Source organism: Scylla paramamosain, chromosome 6, assembly GCF_035594125.1.
Source record: "Scylla paramamosain isolate STU-SP2022 chromosome 6, ASM3559412v1, whole genome shotgun sequence".
Taxonomy (NCBI): domain Eukaryota; kingdom Metazoa; phylum Arthropoda; class Malacostraca; order Decapoda; family Portunidae; genus Scylla; species Scylla paramamosain.
Window position 1 is genome coordinate 20,639,971 of NC_087156.1, and position 20,675 is coordinate 20,660,645.

General features: G+C 37.6%; 1 protein-coding gene across 8 annotated transcripts in view; it reads left to right on the forward strand.

Annotated features, from left to right (window-relative positions):
* LOC135101365 (ral GTPase-activating protein subunit beta-like) overlaps positions 1–11,311 on the forward strand; it is a 44,647-nt gene extending 33,336 nt beyond the window's left edge. For all 8 annotated transcript variants that reach the window (XM_064005247.1, XM_064005249.1, XM_064005251.1 and 5 more), the window contains 4 exons: positions 3,674–3,806; positions 4,379–4,514; positions 8,200–8,316; positions 9,248–11,311. In XM_064005247.1, coding sequence (XP_063861317.1) covers positions 3,674–3,806; positions 4,379–4,514; positions 8,200–8,316; positions 9,248–9,365 — 504 coding nt within the window. In that variant the 3' untranslated portion in view covers positions 9,366–11,311. The remainder of the gene's footprint in view (positions 1–3,673; positions 3,807–4,378; positions 4,515–8,199; positions 8,317–9,247) is intronic.
* Positions 11,312–20,675: the final 9,364 nt, after the last annotated feature.

The window sequence follows — 20,675 nt, forward strand, 5'->3', positions numbered from 1 at the left end:
TCAAGAGTTTGCAAACCTCTGTGGAACTTTGTGTTAACTCCTTTCTGGCAGGAGGGAAGAAGGAAGAGTGTACTATTGAATACAAGAAAATAAAAAAAAATCTCCATAAGTAGACTTTAATTGATCTACTTGTATAAAAGTGTCTATGATATTTAGCCTGTCTGCATTTGACATACCATGTCTTATATTTGTATATGGACCCAAATGTAAATATTAATATATGAATAAGTATATTTATAAGTACTTTTTTATAAATATTACAGTAAATGTGTATTTATGTGTTTGCATAAGTCTGTAAGAAGGAGTGACTAAAACCAGTTATAAAAGCAGTGTTAAGGACACGTGAACTGGATGTGGTTTCTCTTCTACACTCCACCTTCCTTCAGTTTATATATATATATATATATATATATATATATATATATATATATATATATATATATATATATATATATATATATATATATATATGTGTTACAGTCAAAACCTGGAATCAGTGAAAACTAGTTTTAACTAGGTATTTTCAATGTGTTGGTGAACAACTAGTATTACCTAGGCAAAACTAGTTATACCTTAATGTGTTTGATATAACTAGAAATATCAAAGTTTAACTAGTTAAATCTAGTTTTATCTGATCGTGTAAGTTAAAACTAGATTCAACAACAGTACTGAATGTCAAAAGTAGGTGAGGGATATGACCACTCGTTTGAGTACCATTGTTCATTTGAGTACCATTTTTGGGGAACTCAAACATAATTTGTTTGTGTTTGTAGCTCATTTTAGTACCTTTTTTGTTTAGGTTAGGTTAGGTTAGAACAATTGTTAAAACTAGTTTTGACTGAAGTGTGTAGGTAAAACTAGGTGTAAAATACATTTCGTGTTTTACCGAGCCTTTATGTTAAGAAACTAGTTTTGCCTAGGTAATACTAGTTTTTACAAACAATAAATTATACTACTAGTTCTGACTAGTTGAAACTAGTTTTGGCTGATTTTGGGTTCTGACTGTAACATATATATATATATATATATATATATATATATATATATATATATATATATATATATATATATATATATATATATATATATATTATAAATGACATCATTCATCTAGAATAAAAATGTTAAGGAAATAATACAAAAATAGGGTTACATGAGAAGTCCCATTAACATCTTCCAGTAGTGAGAAACAAAGTATGACTGACTGATAACACAGAGATGTTGTTATAAGATTATTTGTGAGGCATCAACTATCAATTTACACGGTGGAATAAAAAGCTTTTTATCTCATCAACTCCTCTCCTCTAACTGACTGTCTTCAGTCTCTTTCTCATCACCACAATGTTGCATCTCTTGCTATCTTCTGCTATTTTCATACCAACTGCTCTTCTGATCTTGCTAACTGCATGCCTCCTCTCCTCCCACAGCCTCACTGCACAAGACTGTCTTCTTTCTCTCACCCCTATAAAGTCCACCTCTCAAATGGAAGAATTGACCAGTATTCTCAATCATTCATCCCTTTCTCTGGTAGTCTGAAACTTCCTGTCTGTATCTGTATTTCCACCTTCCTATGACTTAAACTCTTTCAAGATGGAGGTTTCAAGAAACTTATCCTGTATTTTTGACTAACACTTTCAACTTTATGGGGACCAGCACCTCAGTGGGCCTTTTTTTTTTTCAGTCCTATGCCTATATAAAAAAGAAATTATGTTGATAATTCTTGTATATAAAGAGTGTATATTGATCTTGCTGTAATCAGGTGTAGTGAATTGGGGCATTTACAATGACAGTGGTTATCCCCAAAAAAAATCTTTATTCACCTCCTTAGTGAACTCAAATCATAAGAAATTTTAAAAATAAAGATGTATGCAACTAAACTTAATAACCAAACAAACCAGTTGAAGTTCTATCATGGAAGGGGGTGGTGAGAAAATACAGGATAGTAATTTCAGGAGTTTACTTTACAAAGTGTTAAAATGAAAAAAATAACTTAGGAAACCCTAAAGTTATCCCCTGGCTAAGGAGAGATGATCCTAGCTACCAATTCCCACTCTGATTAATGACCTGATGAGGGAAGAATATTCCTAGCTACCATACAGGAAACAGGGACAACTGTGGTAGTTTATCCGCAGAGTGACAATGTCTGGTAGGTAGAGGGATCTGCCTGGACTCTCAAGAAGATGGCGGAATGCCCCAAGCAGATAGAAATCAGGTGGATGGTGGTCTGGAATCCCAGCCTTGTTTGGGGCCATGAAATCAGAATGGAAGCTGGTCATGGCAGTGAGCTGCCACCATTAGGGGGTGCCACTCCACCACTCCACCGGTTATGGCCACCATATGTCATCAGATGACATTAGACTTTGGGTCACCAGACTTGCTTGGGACAAAACATGACCTCTACACTGTGTTTACATCCTTCGTGTCCACTCACTGTGTCTGCTAGAGGGTTCAGTGAACTGGGGATGACCACGTGGATTGTACAAGAAGTAAGAGAGTAGAGGTCCACTTTATCAGAAAACCCAAGCCAGAAAAAATGCCAGGAACCCATGCAAGGTCCTTATCACAGTATATTCCTCTGCCTTTCCTCATCCCACTGGAGCTGGCTAGCTCTAACTGGCTGCCACTCTCATTTGGACTACTTTACCTTCATGCCTTTGTCTCACTTTCTCCTTTTTACTAATAACCTATTCTCCTTGACCTAGTTTTGTGAACATTATCACAGATAATCCTCACGTGAGGGAAATTCCACTCAGTCATGAAATAAAAAACGTAAAGCATGCATGGTTTAAATGAGGTGAGTTGTGTAGAGCAGGAAGATTTTCAGAGTAACTAATATAAATTCTCCTGCATTCCAAAACCTCAATATGATACATCTTGATATACTGTACAAAACATGGTTGTTTTTTTCATATGTACCAGGATTTATGAAGTTGTATGTTAATTGCATAATTTAATTGGATAAAATAAATTTATATAGAGAGGAAAAGATAGCATTCATCCCAAGGTGACAATACATCCCAAACTCAAGATGATGTGCATAGTATTTATCTTGTTCTGCCGTATTTCTTGCTCACTATTTGATGATGGTTGCTAAAGATGTTCCTAATATTCTATTAATTGGTTTGATAATTATACACAAATGACAAATTTTTATTCAGAATACCAAGTTTTTTATGTAAAATGAAGTTGGTGAACTTGACAGTTTTTCCAGACCATTGCAAATGTCTCTGTTGAGGTCAACATTTATGTACAAATGCTATGATGTAATAGTTATAGTTTCAAAATGTTCATATAACATATAAATCTGGGAAGAGGTTAATGTAAAGTAAATAGTTAATTCATCTTGCAATTTTATAATATTTCTTTTTTTACACTTTTGTGATTTATTTATTTATTTATTTATTTATTTATTTATTTATTTTATTTACTGTAATTAGGAAGAATGTGTACATCCAAAATTTAGGATTAAGAGCATGAAGGATCAGATTTAGGAGAGTTAATTGATCATTTGTTCCAAAAATTAACATCTTTTATTTATTCTTTGAAGATATAAACTTATTTGTTTATTCTTTTTCTTATACTTAGTTATTGCATATTTTACTTTTGAATGGATTTTTACTTGTATTCTTAATTATTTACTCTCACCTTTCTGTGATTTTAATTTTACTTCCAGACATCCTATGGCCAGGGAAGTGAAAACAGGAGTAGAAAATTTGGCCGACAGACAAGTGCTGTGGCATGTAGTGACCACAAAGTGTACATTGTGTGGCTGGAAAGTTTTGATGACTGTTATACTTTCCCAGCACGTGAGTATTTCAATTTGATGTATACAGTGTTGGATGGGCTGTAAGTTGAGCTCTGTATAAATTGACATGCAGGTAACCATTTCAACAGCCAGTCCTCTCCTATTATTCATTACTATATGTAGCAAGCATTGGAGGTGTTTGAATCTATACCAGGGAGCATCTTGGGTTTTACGTAAATATTATTGATCTAACACCTGGTACATATATTGTGTGAGGAAGTGCTTTGCAAATTCTGAAGTTGTCATGCTCAGCTTTTTTTTTTTTGCCTGTTAACTGAGAAGCAAGAAATAGAGTTAATCTTTCCTTTGATCACATTTCAATTGCTGTAGATTCAGTGAATTGATTGACTGTTACTGTGACAAAAAATAACAAAGAAATATTCTCCTGTTTGCTTTAAGTTTTGGGAGATAGCACTTCAGTAGTCCAGGAAGACCAATTCTTGTCCTCTTTAGTTTGCTTTATCCACTTTGAATACAGAGACATGTATAAAATTTTTGTGTTTCAGGAGGAAGAAAATCTTCACCTAGGTAATACATTTGAATTAGTTGCTAAAATAGATTTTGAACTTTCAGTTGAGCTGCTTCCAGAGACAGTGACTGGTCTTGAATCCTCATCTTGGAAGGACAAGGAGGCCATGGTGTACATAATATTTATTCATGCTCTTACCAATGGTCTCTTCAGGATAAGACTGCAAGGGCAGAATGCAAAGTAAGTATACATCATACACTACTTTGGTGTTTTTGTTATAGATATCATCACAATTTCCTTTTTACATCACATTATATCTTTTGTAATTTATTGAATACTGTACAAGTGAAAAAGGAGGCAATAGACACCTGCCGAAACGATAATTACTCCCAGTGAGGTCTAAAGCACTGTTCAGGGGCTGCTGTGAACTTATCATTAAACCCACCTGTGACCTCACTGAATGTTTCCCTTTGTGTCTCACAACACAAGGGGGCAGTCACAGCCTGCCCTCTAAAGACAACTCTCTTCCTCCACACAAAACTACAAGCACCTAATAACACACACACCCTTCACTCAAAAATTTTAAAATCATCATGGCGACTCCTACACCAACCTCGGAGTCCCCTTCTGGGGAGGGGACCATAAATGTCTCCAGGTCGGACTGCCTTTCTGTCGACGACCCTAAGTGTCTTGACACCCCCCTCAACTTTTTCTTCATTAACTTCTGCAACATTTGCAGTCTAAGATCTAATTTTCAATCCGTAGAACACCACCTCTCCTCTTCTAAAGCTCATCTTCTTTTCCTCACTGAAACTCAGGTGTCTGAGGCAACTGACAGTAGCCCCTTTTCTGTTCCCTCCTACTTTCTCTATCCTCATTTTCGATCCAAAGCTGGATGCTGCGTTTATGTGCGCAATGACTTAACCTGCTCTCATGCCCACGCTCTTGAATCTTCCGAGTTTTCCACCATCTGGCTACGACTACAGAGTCACTCTCATACTAAATTTATCTGTGCTGTATACCTCTCACCTAACTCCTCTGACTATAAAAAATTCTTTGACTACTTAACTTCCAAACTGGAGCACATTCTGACCCTCTTCCCTTTCGCAGAGATCTCCATTCTTGGAGACTTCAATGTTCACCACCAGCTTTGGCTTTCCTCCTCCTTCACTGACCATCCTGGTGAACTAGCCTAAAACTTTGCTATCCTCCATGACCTAGAGCAATTGGTGCAACACCCTACTCGTATTCCTGACCGTCTTGGAAATACGCCCAACATTCTTGACCTTTTCCTGACCTCTAATCCTTCTGCTTATGCTGTCACCCTTTCTTCTCCGTTGGGCTCCTCCGATCACAATCTCATATCTTTATCTTGTCCTATTGCTCCAATCCCTCCTCAGGATCCCCATAAGCGAAGGTGCCTGTGGCGTTTTGCCTCTGCTAGTTGGGGGGACCTGAGGAGGTATTTTGCTGATTTTCCTTGGAATGACTACTGCTTCCGTGTCAGAGACCCGTCTTTGTGTGCTGAACGCATAACAGAGGTGATAGTGTCTGGCATGGAGGCGTACATTCCTCACTCTTTTTTTCGTCCTAAACCTTCTAAACCTTGGTTTAACACAGCTTGTTCTCATGCTATACAGGATAGAGAGGTGGCCCACAAAAGGTACTTAAGCCTTCCATCACGAGAATCTCATGCACTTTATATTTCTGCCCGGAACCATTCCAAGTCTGTTCTCCAACTAGCCAAAAACTCCTTCATTAACAGAAAATGTCAAAACCTTTCAAGATCTAATTCCCCTCGTGACTTCTGGCATCTAGCCAAAAATATCTCCAATAACTTTGCTTCTTCTTCTTTCCCTCCTCTATTTCAACCAGATGGCACCACTGCTATCACATCTATTTCTAAAGCTGAACTCTTCGCTCAAACCTTTGCTAAAAACTCTACCTTGGACGATTCTGGGCTTGTTCCTCCCTCTCCTCCACCCTCTGACTACTTCATGCCACCTATTAAAATTCTTCGCAATGATGTTTTCCATGCCCTCGCTGGCCTAAACCCTCGGAAGGCTTATGGACCTGATGGGGTCCCTCCTATTGTTCTCCGAAACTGTGCCTCCGTGCTTGCACCTTGCCTAGTCAAACTCTTTCAGCTCTGTCTGTCAACATCTACCTTTCCTTCTTGCTGGAAGTTTGCCTACATTCAACCTGTTCCCAAAAAGGGTGACCGTTCTAATCCCTCAAACTACCGTCCCATTGCTTTAATTTCCTGCCTATCTAAAGTTTTTGAATCTATCCTCAACAGGAAGATTCTTAAACATCTATCACTTCACAACCTTCTATCTGATCGCCAGTATGGGTTCTGTCAAGGCCGCTCTACTGGTGATCTTCTGGCTTTCCTTACTGAGTCTTGGTCATCCTCTTTTAGAGATTTTGGTGAAACTTTTGCTGTTGCCTTGGACATATCAAAAGCTTTTGATAGAGTCTGGCACAAAGCTTTGATTTCCAAACTACCCTCCTACGGTTTCTATCCTTCTCTCTGTAACTTCATCTCAAGTTTCCTTTCTGACCGTTCTATTGCTGCTGTGGTAGACGGTCACTGTTCTTCTATATCTATTAACAGTGGTGTTCCTCAGGGTTCTGTCCTGTCACCCACTCTCTTATTATTCATTAATGATCTTCTAAACCAAACTTCTTGTCCTATCCACTCCTATGCTGATGATACCACCCTGCACTTTTCCATGTCTTTTCATAGACGTCCAACCCTTCAGGAGGTAAACATATCACGCAGGGAAGCCACAGAACGCTTGACTTCTGATCTTTCTAAAATTTCTGATTGGGGCAGAGCAAACTTGGCATTGTTCAATGCCTCAAAAACTCAATTCCTCCATCTATCAACTCGACACAACCTTCCAGACAACTATCCCCTCTTCTTCAATGACACTCAACTGTCCCCCTCTTCTACACTGAACATCCTTGGTCTGTCCTTTACTTATAATCTGAACTGGAAACTTCACATCTCATCTCTAGCTAAAACAGCTTCTATGAAGTTAGGCGTTCTGAGATGTCTCCGCCAGTTTTTCTCATCCCCCCAGCTGCTAACTCTGTACAAGGGCCTTATCCATCCATGTATGGAGTATGCTTCACATGTCTGGGGTGGTTCCACTCATACTGCTCTACTAGACAGGGTGGAATCAAAAGCTTTTTGTCTCATCAACTCCTCTCCTCTAACTGACTGTCTTCAGCCTCTCTCTCTCACCGCCGCAATGTTGCATATCTAGCTGTCTTTTACCGCTATTTTCATGCTAACTGCTCTTCTGATATTGCTAACTGCATGCCTCCCCTCCTTCCGCGGCCTCGCTGCACAAGACTTTCTTCTTTCTCTCACCCCTATTCTGTCCACCTCTCTAACGCAAGAGTTAACCATTATTCTCAGTCATTCATCCCTTTCTCTGGTAAACTCTGGAACTCCCTGCCTGCTTCTGTATTTCCACCTTCCTATGACTTGAATTCCTTCAAGAGGGAGGTTTCAAGACACTTATTCATCAATTTTTGACCACTGCTTTGACCCTTTTATGGGACTGGCATTTCAGTGAGCATATTTTTTATTGGATGTTTGTTGCCCTTGGCCAGTGTCCTTCCTACATAAAAAAATTTTTTTTAAAAATTGCAGACCCCTTTTACATTAGCATGGATCATCAGACCACAGCTTTAATCATCAGTACAATAAACAGTATCCAGGGTCCACAATGTCTGCATATCATGATTTTACTCTGTTTTGTTTGAAGCATGCTCAGTGTAAATGTTTGGTAAAAGACAGTGAGATAAAAGAGATGCACCTGGAGGCTTATTGGTATACCTCAGGATGGGAGAGGAGGATCCTATTGTAAGTAATGAGTAACTAGTGCATATTATTCTTTTTTTTAAATAGGCTGAACATGGCTGGTCCTCTTGTGGATGGGCAGGTGGTGAGCAGGAGGGTCCTTGGCACACTCGTAAGGCAGACAGCGCTCAACATGTGTCGGCGGAGGAGACTTGAGAGTGACAGGTATGTGTGATGTGAGAATCTATGCTCATGTAGATGTTATGTGAAAGGAATGCTCAGCCTTCTTATTTTCATGTTGAGTGAACTTGAAACTACTTTGTGTTTACCATGGTAGTTGCCAATGAAGATCTTAGATTAAGAGGGGAAAATTATTGCTGTACCATGCTGTATATATAAAACAATGTCTCTCTCTCTCTCTCTCTCTCTCTCTCTCTCTCTCTCTCTCTCTCTCTCTCTCTCTCTCTCTCTCTCTCTCTCTCTCTCTCTCTCTCTCTCTCTCTCTCTCTCTCTCTCTCTCTCTCTCTCTCTCTCTCCAGTTCTGAAAGAAAATATTTTTGGATGAAACTTTTTTCATTGAAAGACATATTGGCCAGAAGTGACTTTAGTGATCAGAAAGAAAATTACTGTAGATATAAATTAAAAACAGTTATTTATATATATATATATATATATATATATATATATATATATATATATATATATATATATATATATATATATATATATATATATAATAACTGTTTTTAATTTATATCTACAGTAATTTTCTTTCTGATCACTAAAGTCACTTCTGGCCAATATGTCTTTCAATGAAAAAAGTTTCATCCAAAAATATTTTCTTTCAGAACTGGAGAAGAGAGAGAGAGAGAGAGAGAGAGAGAGAGAGAGAGAGAGAGAGAGAGAGAGAGAGAGAGAGAGAGAGACATTGTTTTATATATACAGCATGGTACAGCAATAATAATACTGAACTCTGTACTTTGACAGTATCAAGGAATGTATGAAGACAAAAAGAAAAAGTTTAATTTAGTTTATCATGTTTAAATCCAGTTTTCTTTAGTTTTGTTACTTGCACTTCCTATGTATTTATTTTTATTTATTAATATATTTCTACTACTATCTTTTTTACCACTTGTACAATGACCTGTTTCCACAGTTATCAGCCACCTCATGTGAGAAGGAAGTTGCGGATCCAGGAAATGGTACAAAAGTACAGGTATGAAATGAATGAGCCAGAATTTTATACTCACTTGTTTACAAGTCCACTCTGTTAGGCAGGGTGCTAGTATCTGTGTATAGTAGTGCTTGAATCATCATGTATGCATTTTTTCTCCATTTTTGCAGTTTCATGCAGTTCCACATAACTACATAGTTTTATTTATCATAATTTACCGCAAAAGTATGTACGTGATGAGCAGTTTACTTAACAGACTGACAAGATAATCAGCTTAAAATTGCTAAAGAATCTCTCTCTCTCTCTCTCTCTCTCTCTCTCTCTCTCTCTCTCTCTCTCTCTCTCTCTCTCTCTCTCTCTCTCTCTCTCTCTCTCATCACATATCTTTATTCAAAGCATATACCAGCACAGCCAATAGTTATACTGAGTCTTATCAGAACCTTTCATCAATTTTGTTTATTTAAAAAGTTACAGTTTTCAACAAGTAAAACTCCATTCTTCTCTGTATTAAGCTGTTCACATACATATACAGTGAAACCTCAGTTACTGAACATCTCCCTTTCTGAAAAATTCAGTTTTCAAACAAAAACTTTAACTCATAATTGTTTCAGTTGCCATACACTAATTCAGTTTTTCAAACAAAGTTACTTGATTTCAGATACTAAAAGACAAAAAAAAAATGCTATTTATTATTAATTTATAGTCTATAAATATTTCCTTCATTTTTATATATTTGGGGGAGAGACACTTTGAGTAAGACTGCAATTCATTTTTTTAATTAAGTTAAATGTAATCCATTGAATAGCCTAGATGTAAACAAACAAGGTTCAGGAGTTCAGGAGTAATCCCAAGCCACCTGTGGCTCTCTTGATGACCCACAATGCCATCACTACTTCAACTGTATTTTCCCAGTAACTTTTCCCCACCAGCAAGATGTCCAAGTGTTATGATCACCTTCATTTTGGCAGTGAGTGGGTTGCTCCTCTCTGTGTCACTCTGTAAGGCTTCCCTCACTTGATCAATGACAAAGAGAATACCTTCACAGTCTAAACAATATCTTATGAAGAGTTCTGTGTCACTAAATTCATTCAATACATCCCTTCTGTATAATAATTTCTGAGCTGGAGATGTTGTGGAGCAGCCATCTTAGCAATGGGAGCATCTGTCATAAGCCGAAAAGATGGGGTGATGGGTGTCCAGAAACACATTAATACATTTTACATTGGGGAAAATAGTGTCGGTTTTCAAACATTTCAGATTTCAAACAGCATTCAGGAACAAATTAAGTTCAAGAACCGAGCTCCCACTGTATTTGGTATCTTAAAAGTTATAATTGACTTAGAGAAGGTAATGATTGTATGTTCAGTTGATTACTAACAGTAATACTGATTCAGAAACAATGAAAAAGTTTTGAGTTGTTTTCATATGTTTAAACACTTTGCAGGTTGTGTCGTAAAAATCCTCCAGCAGGAGTGAATAATGTATGAATTTGTTATTGTTGAAGTTTTCTGTATATTAACCCAAAGACTTTGAAATTTAGAATTTACATTCCTTTATAGGTAACTTGTATGTTAATATGTAACAAAATAATTTGTATATGTTGAAATGAATTCTAAGTTTTCAGCATTTTGGAAAGATTTTTTGTGGCACCAATAGACTTGGAAATGCATGAAATTGACAAGTATTGTAAGAGCTTATATATATATATATATATATATATATATATATATATATATATATATATATATATATATATATATATATATATATATATATATATATATATATATATATATATACACAAACACACACACACACTCATACACCCTCCATTCACAATCTTAGCCCCAATAAGCAGTGCAAAGTATGTTATGCATGAGGCAATTATTGTTATCCTGATATGTTCTAGATGATAAATTGCAGAGTTTAGAGAACTGTATGATCCTGTATTGTATAAGTTACTCAGAAATAGGAGGAGGCAACTGCTTGAGAGTTACTTTCAAGAAAAAAACAATAAAAAACATTAAAGATATTCAAATAATTTAACTGGATTTTTCTTCTTCATAAAATTTTTAGTAATAGAATGGTTTTATGATTAGAGGAAATTGAAACTTTGCTGATTACACTGCACAATGCTGACTGTGGTATCAGAATGTAATTAGATAGACTAGTACAGATCACAGAGAGTAGGATCAGCAAAAGGCAGGGAGAGCTTAGAAATTGTAAGAAAAATATGGATCAGAACTTTTTGCACAATGATAATTGAGAAATATGCAGCAATGATGGACACAATTTTGTTATTCCATGAAGTACTTATTTGCAAACCAACTTTCATGGCAGCAGGTTTACAGTTAACTTATCTTAACTGGTCCACAAATCCAAAAATCACAACTATATATTTGTTTCATCATATTATGTATTATCTTCCTATTTTTCTAACACCTTACTCCTTCAAGGAGTGTCTCCCAAGGTTGTGGCCATAGTACAAGAGAATCCACCTTTCCAAATCCACACATTTCCTTCTTCCTTTTTATTTTTAACATTTGGCTTCGACTAACACACTCCTTTACTCTATCCCTCTTCCTTCCAGGTAGTCTTCCTCCTTTATTAGCACCTTCAACTTCACTCACTTATGTGTTAAATAGCTATTATACTGTACTCTTCGACTGTTCACCTCAACTGTCTCGACTAGAAAACATAATTTTTGTACTTAGTGCAAGTATGAGCACGTGGTGGTCTGGTGCAACTGTGCACCCCACTGCTCTCCAAAACAGAGCAACTTGAACCTCTCAATGGAAGGGTGATATGGTTGTATATTGCGGTGACTGGAGTAGTACACAAGATAGTTTACCCGTTATCAGTGTATTGAAACTAAAGGTTGGAGAAAAGTTTCTGAGGAAAAAATTCCCTCCAAATAACATTAAAAAAAAAGGAAAGGAAAATAGAAGTATGAACAAAATACTGATCTGGAAACTTAATATGAATCAATAAAGTGTGTTTTTTTACTCAGAGAATTATAATTAACCTTGCATTGTTCCCATAGCATTAAAAGGCTCTTTGACACTTGCATATTCTCTCTCTCTCTCTCTCTCTCTCTCTCTCTCTCTCTCTCTCTCTCTCTCTCTCTCTCTCTCTCTCTCTCTCTCTCTCTCTACATATATATATATATATATATATATATATATATATATATATATATATATATATATATATATATATATATATATATATATATATATATATATATACAGTAAAATCCCTCTTATCCGGCATCAACAGGACCGCCAACATGCCAGATACTTGAATATTGCCGGATACTTGAATAGAAATGAAATTATGTCCACAATCACCACCCTACATTCACGCATCTTACCATAACAAAGATCAGCTGATCTTAATCAGCAGCTGATCTGATCAGCTGCTTAAGTATAAGCTCAACACGCTTCCTCTTTTCTACAACTTCAGGCATGATGAAGGCGTCAGGCGATAAACAGTGCACACACGGGACTGAGTCACTGAGTAAACACAGTGCAGTAGGCCGCGTAAGCAGTGAGCAGTAAGCAGTGCGCTCTGGTGGTGAGGGGACAAAGTATGCCTCGCGCGGGAATTTTAATCAATTTTATGAGTACACATTGACTTTTTATTGAATTTAAGGCTTGGGGAAAAATGTGCCGGATACTTGAAGCTGCCAGATACTCAAATGCCGGATGAGAGGGATTTTACTGTATATATATATATATATATATATATATATATATATATATATATATATATTTTTTTTTTTTTTTTTTTTTTTTTTTTTTTTTTTTTTTTTTTTTTTTTTACTTATGCAACATTCACAGTCTAACATCTAATTTTCAATCTGTTGAACACCACCTCTTCTCTTCTAAACCTCCTCTTCTTTTCCTCACTGAAACTCAGGTGATTGAGGCAACTGACAGTAGCCCCTTTTCTGTTCCCTCCTACTTTCTTTATCGTCATTTTCGATCCAAAGCTGAATCTTGCGTTTATGTGTGCAAAGACATAACCTGCTCTCATGCCCACGCTCTTGAATCTTCTGAGTTTTCCACCATCTGGCTATGACTACAGAGTCACTCTCAAACTAAATTTATCTGTGCTGTATACCTCTCACCTAACTCCTCTGATTATAAGAAGTTCTTTGACTACTTAACTTCCAAAGTGGAGCACATTCTGACCCTCTTCCCTTTGGCAGAGATCTCCATTCTTGGAGACTTCAATGTTCACCACCAGCTTTGGCTTTCCTCTCCCTTCACTGACCATCCTGGTGAACTAGCCTTCAACTTTGCTATCCTCCACGACCTAGAGCAATTGGTGCAACACCCTACTCGTATTCCTGACCGTCTTGGAGATACGCCCAACATTCTTGATCTTTTCCTGGCCTCTAATCCTTCTGCTTATGCTGTCACCCTTTCTTCTCCATTGGGCTCCTCCGATCACAATCTCATATCTTTATCTTGTCCTATTGCTCCAATCCCTCCTCAGGATCCCCCTAAGCAAAGGTGCCTGTGGCGTTTTGCCTCTGCTAATTGGGGGGACCTGAGGAGGTATTTTGCTGATTTTCCTTGGAATGACTACTGCTTCTGTGTCAGAGACCCATCTTTGTGTGCTGAACGCATAACAGAGGTGATAGTGTCTGGCATGGAGGCGTACATTCCTCACTCTTTTTCTCGTCCTAAACCTTCTAAACCTTGGTTTAACACAGCTTGTTCTCATGCTATACATGATAGAGAGGTGGCCCACAAAAGGTACTTAAGCCTTCCATCACGAGAACCTCATGCACTTTATATTTCTGTCCGGAACCATGCCAAGTCTGTTCTCCAACTAGCCAAAAACTCCTTCATTAACAGAAAATGTCAAATCCTTTCTAGATCTAATTCCCCTCGTGACTTCTGGCATCTAGCCAAAAATATCTCCAATAACTTTGCTTCTTCTTCTTTCCCTCCTCTATTTCAACCAGATGGCACCACTGCTATCACATCTATTTCTAAAGCTGAACTCTTCACTCAAACCTTTGCTAAAAACTCTACCTTGGACAATTCTGGGCTTGTTCCTCTCTCTCCTCCACCCTCTGACTACTTCATGCTACCTATTAAAATTCTTCGCTATGATGTTTTCCATGCCCTTGCTAGCCTAAACCCTCGGAAGGCTTATGGACCTGATGGGATACTTCCTATTGTTCTCCGAAACTGTGCCTCCATGCTTGTACCTTGCCTAGTCAAAGTCTTTCAGCTTTGTCTGTCAACATCTACCTTTCCTTCTTGCTGGAAGTTTGCCTACACTCGGCCTGTTCCTAAAAAGGGTGACCATTCTAATCCCTCAAACTACCATCCTATTGCTTTAATTTCCTGCCCATCTAAAGTTTTTTAATCTATCCTCAACAGAAAGATTCTTAAACATCTATCACTTCACAACCTTCTATCAGATCGCCAGTATGGGTTCCATCAAGGCCACTCTACTGGTGATCTTCTGGCTTTCCTTACTGAGTCTTGGTCATCCTCTTTAAAAGATTTTGGTGAAACTTTTGTTGTTGCCTTGGACATATCAAAAGCTTTTGATAGAGTCTGGCACAAAGCTTTGATTTCCAAACTACCCTCCTACGGCTTTTATCCTTCTCTCTGTAACTTCATCTCAAGTTTCCTTTCTGACTGTTCTATTGCTGCTGTGGTAGATGGTCACTGTTCTCCTAAATCTATTAACAGTGGTGTTCCTCAGGGTTCTGTCCTGTCACCCACTCTCTTTTTATTATTCATTAATGATCTTCTAAACCAAACTTCTTGTCCTATCCAATCCTACATTAATGATACCACCCTGCACTTTTCCACATCTTTTCATAGACATACAATCCTTCAGGAAGTAAACATTTCACATAGGGAAGCCACAAAACACTTGACTTCTGATCTTTCTAAAATTTCTGATTGGGGCAGAGCAAACTTGGTATTGTTCAATGCCTCAAAAACTCAATTCCTCCATCTATCAACTCGACACAGCCTTCCAGACAACTATCCCCTCTTCTTCAATGACACTCAACTGTCTCCCTCTTCTACACTGAACATCCTCAGTCTGTCCTTTACTTATAATCTGAAATGGAAACTTCACATTTCATCTCTAGCTAAAACAGCTTCTATGAAGTTAGGTGTTCTGAGACATCTCCACCAGTTTTTCTCACCCCCCAGCTGCTAACTTTGTACAAGGGCCTTATCCATCCATGTATGGAGTATGCTTCACATGTCTAGGGGCGTTCCACTCATACTGCTCTTCTAGACAGGGTGGAATCAAAAGCTTTTCGTCTCATCAACTCTTCTCTAACTGACTGTCTTCAGCCTCTTTCTCATCGCCGCAATGTTGCATCTCTAGCTGTCTACTGCTATTTTCATGCTAACTGCTCTTCTGATCTTGCTAACTGTATGCCTCCCCTCCTCCCACAGCCTCTCTGCACAAGACTTTCTTCTTTCTCTCACCCCTTTTCTGTCCACCTCTCTAATGCAAGAGTTAACCAGTATACTCAATCATTCATCCCTTTCTGGCAAACTCTGGAACTCCCTGCCTGCTTCTGTATTTCCACCTTCCTATGACTTGAATTCCTTCAAGAGTGTTTCAAGACACTTATCCTTCAATTTTTGACTATCGCTTTGGACCCTTTTATGGGACTGGCATTTGGGTGGGCATTTTTTTATTGGATTTTTGTTGCCCTTGGCCAGTGTCCCTCCTACATAAAAAAATAAATAAATAAATGAATTAAAAAAAATATATATATATATATATATATATATATATATATATATATATATATATATATATATATATATATATATATATATATATATATATATATATATATATATATATATATATATATATAAAGATTTCTTTTAAAACAATAGATTTGAAAAATGAACAAAAATAAAAGTAAAATAGTGACCTAGGAAATTCACATGAACCAGGATACTGCAGTTTTTTTTTTTTTTTTTTTTTTTTTTTTTTACTCTGTAAATTTTGTCTGAATTATGATTATCTTTTCACTGTTCCCGTGACATCCAGAGGATTTTTGACACTCGCATTTTGTCTCCTTCAACCATGGAACATTTCCAAAAATGCTTTCTATGGTCGATGTCCATCTCTTATTTTGGGACATTTCTCAACTCCCAAGGGCACCACTCTCTTAAAGAGGAAATTCTGGCATAAAGGATGAACCCTTGTGATGTACCTCGAGGAATTAAAAAGGTACCTCCAAGGAGTTGACTGGCAATGGATCCAGGGTGAGGTCAGGTCCGGAATGGAGTTGAGAGAGATAAGGCAAGATGAGAGAGCTGAGGTGAGGTGTGAGGGTGTAGGACAAGAGGAGGGAAGATGCGTCTGGAAGGGGCAGAGAAGAGAGGGAGGGGGAGATAGGTGTGAGCATGTTGGAAGGTCAGGTTATGCTGAAATGGGAGAGGAGAGGTCGAGACAAGTAGATGAGGGAGTGGAGAGGATGGTAGGAGCCAAGATGAGGGGATTAGGTGAAGTAAATGTAAATGAGATGTAGAAATATTTTGTAAAGTTCATACAGGTCAGTTAGCAAACATTCCATATAGAGCAATAAGATCATAGAAAAATTACCTAAATGGATGACTGCTAGGTTAAAACATTATATAGGGCGTAAGAGAAGTATATATAAGAGATTAAGGACAGGTGAAGAAGTTTTAAGGCCACAATATAATGAATTAGTTAGAACAGTCAGGAGGTTAACGAGGAAAGCTAAGGGCAATTATGAATTAAAGGTGGCCAGCCAGGCGAAGACGGACCCCAAGGGATTTTATCAGGTACACAGGACAAAGAGTAAGGTACTATAGATTCATTAAAGACAGCAGATGGAGAGCTGGCTAGTTCTGGGGAGGAGATTAGTAAAATTCTGAATGAGTATTTTTTTAACTGTCTTCACCCGGGAAAAACATGCAGTTTTTCCAGTTATATGCTATATATGTTATATATGGCAGTTATATGCCAAATAGTGAACAGATGTGTAGAGCAGATGAAAATGAGAAGCTGACAGATATTTCCATAACTAAGGAGATAGTGGAACAGGAGATAGGCTAAAAAAGTTCAAGACACCAGGACCAGATGAAATATATCCCAGAGTACTAAAGGAATGCAGAGAGATTATTAGTGAGCCGTTAGTTTCTGTCTTTAGGAAATCACTTGAGTCAGGTGAGGTACCAGTAATGTGGAGGCAGGCTAATGTAGCACCCATCTTTAAGAGAGGAGATAAAACTTTAGCATCTAATTATAGATGTTAGCTTAACATCAGTTGTAGGTAAAATATTGGAGTCAATAACAGCGAGGAACATTAGGGAACATTTAGACAAACATAATTTGATACATCAGCAACAGCATGGCTTCATGAAGGGGAAGTCTTGCATGACAAACTTTTTTTTTCTTTTTTTTTATGTAGGAAGGACACTGGCCAAGGGCAACAAAAATCTAATAAAAAAAATGCCCACTGAAATGCCAGTCCCATAAAAGGGTCAAAGCAGTGGTCAAAAATTGATGGATAAGTGTCTTGAAACCTCCCTCTTGAAGGAATTCAAGTCATAGGAAGGTGGAAATACAGAAGCAGGCAGGGAGTTCCAGAGTTTACCAGAGAAAGGGATGAATGATTGAGAATACTGGTTAACTCTTGCGTTAGAGAGGTGGACAGAATAGGGATGAGAGAAAGAAGAAAGTCTTGTGCAGCGAGGCCGCGGAAGGAGGGGAGGCATGCAGTTAGCAAGATCAGAAGAGCAGTTAGCATGAAAATAGCGCTAGAAGACAGCTAGATATGCAACATTGCAACGGTGAGAGAGAGGCTGAAGACAGTCAGTTAGAGGAGAGGAGTTGATGAGACAAAAAGCTTTTGATTCCACCCTGTCTAGAAGAGCAGTATGAGTGGAACCCCCCCAGACATGTAAAAACTTGTTAAGTTTTTGCAATAAAGAGTACGAGGCAGTAGATAATGGTGATAGTTATGATACCTTATATCTGGACTTTAGTAAAGCATTTGACAAGGTACCCCCATCAAAGGCTCCTGAGAAAGGTTGGGGGACACGGGATAGAAGGGAAGAAGTTAGGCTGAATAAGGTCATGGCTTAGTGACAGGCAACAAAGAGTTGTAATAAACGGCTCTAAATCCAAGTGGGGTCATGTAATTAGTGGGATGCCACAAGGATCAGTATTAGGGACATTATTATTTCTAATATATATCAGTGACTTGGATAGTGAAATCAGTAGTGATGTTAGTAAATTTGCAGATGACACAAAGACAGGTAGATTAATTAGCTCAGAATCAGATGCCATCGCCTTGCAGGCAGATTTAGATAGGATGAATGAATAGACGGACAGATGGCAAATGCAATTTAAGATCAATAAATGCAAAGTACATAGCATAGGTAAAGGAAACCCACACAGTAGGTACACATTAAACAACGAAATTCTGGTAGGTACAGGGTACGAGAAAGATTTAGGAGTTATAGTTAGCTCTGAACTCCATCTAGGAAAACAATGCATAGAGGCCAGAAACAGGGCAAATAAGGTACTAGGATTCATTTTTAGGAGTTAAAAGTAGAAGGCTGGAAGTAATATTAAAGTTATACTTGGCACTGGTCAGACCTCATCTAGACTACACTGTGCAGTTCTGATCCCCACATTACAGGAAAGATATAGGTCTATTAGAATCAGTACACAGGAGAATGACTAAAAGGATACAGGGGACGAGGAGTATTCCTTATGAGGCGAGATTGAAGCTGTTAAATCTACATTCTTTAGAGAGACGTAGGTTAAGAGAGGACCTGATAGAAGTCTTTAAGTGGTATAAGGGTTTTAACAAGGGGGATGTAAGCAAAATTCTTAGGATCAGCAACCAGGATAGAACAAGAAATAACGGATTCAAGCTTGAAAAATTTAGGTTCAGGAAGAAAATAGGAAGAAATTGGTTCTCAAATAGAGTGGTAGATGAGTGGAATGGACTCAGTAATCATGATGTTATTGCTAGAACATTAAGTAGCTTTAAAAGAAGATTAGACGGGTTTATGGATGGGGATAATAGATGGAAATAGGTAGGTATATTTCATACAGGAACTGCCACGTGTAAGCCTGGTCGCTTCTTGCAGCTTCCCTTATTTCTTATGTTCTTCTGTTCGTATATGGGGATCCCCACATCACAAGAGCCATTTCCCCGCGGCGGACATTCGAATGTCCTCCGAGGGGGAAGAGGAGCCCTCGGGATGTGGAAGGCGTCCTCGGAAGAGAAAAACGTCTTGCGATGTGAAATATTTCTTCCATAGGAGTGTGGCGCCTTTATGAAGTGAGAATTGTCCGTTTTAAAAGAGAGGTGTCCTTTGAGTGTGTAAGATGCCTCATAGGTAGAAAGGAGGCGCCTTTAGGATGATGGGCAACTTGTACATCACGCTGGCTATGTAGATCACATACCAAAGTAGCATCGTTTAAACGGTCGTAGTTCAAGAGATAATGTGCAGAGAAATGCTTGATGTTCTCTAATGCAGCTCAGTAACCTCTTTAGTCCGATGAGTGACTTGATGAGTCCGATGAGTGGCACTTATGAGAAGCTCAAGATATCCTTCTACCTAGTTTGTTTTTTTTTTTTTTTTTTTTTATTTATTTCCCGAGTCCTACCAGGACTTTATACTTATCTTCAAATATTTCAACCATGCCAGGACTGCGTTCATGCAGGGATTTCTTGAAAGACATACACTATGCTTGAAGAGGTCCAGGTGGAAGTTCAGAGTAGATTGCATCAAGCCTCATCATCATGATTACATTGCTATATAGTCGTTATATGGAACATACTCTGCACCAAGATCCATCCCACGTTTGTGTGTTTTGCCTCCATAAATCTCACGAATTGGTGTAGAAGTATGCCACACTTTCGATTTCAAGTGTCAGTGCCACTTTTATCAATAGTTTCTTCATATGTATATGCACGCAGGCACGTCTGATTGCATTTTTATCATCATAAACGAACTCAGCTTGATCAAAACTCCCTATATGACTCTAATTTTGTTAAAATTTGTCAACAAATAGCAAAGTTACATATATATCAAAATTGGTAGGCAGTCGAAAAAAGGGGCGAAACTATATATATATATATATATATATATATATATATATATATATATATATATATATATATATATATATATATATATATATATATATATATATATATATATATATATATATAAAACAATAATAAAACAACAATAAAACAATTCTTACGGGAGCTAATTTTGTGACATAGCACCACACCTTCAGCTTTAAATGACAAATTTGAGACAGCCTAACAAGAAGGTTTCATTTGTGAATTCATATTTCGGTAGGATTTTAAATGATGGATAGTGAGATTATAGGTGGGAATCCC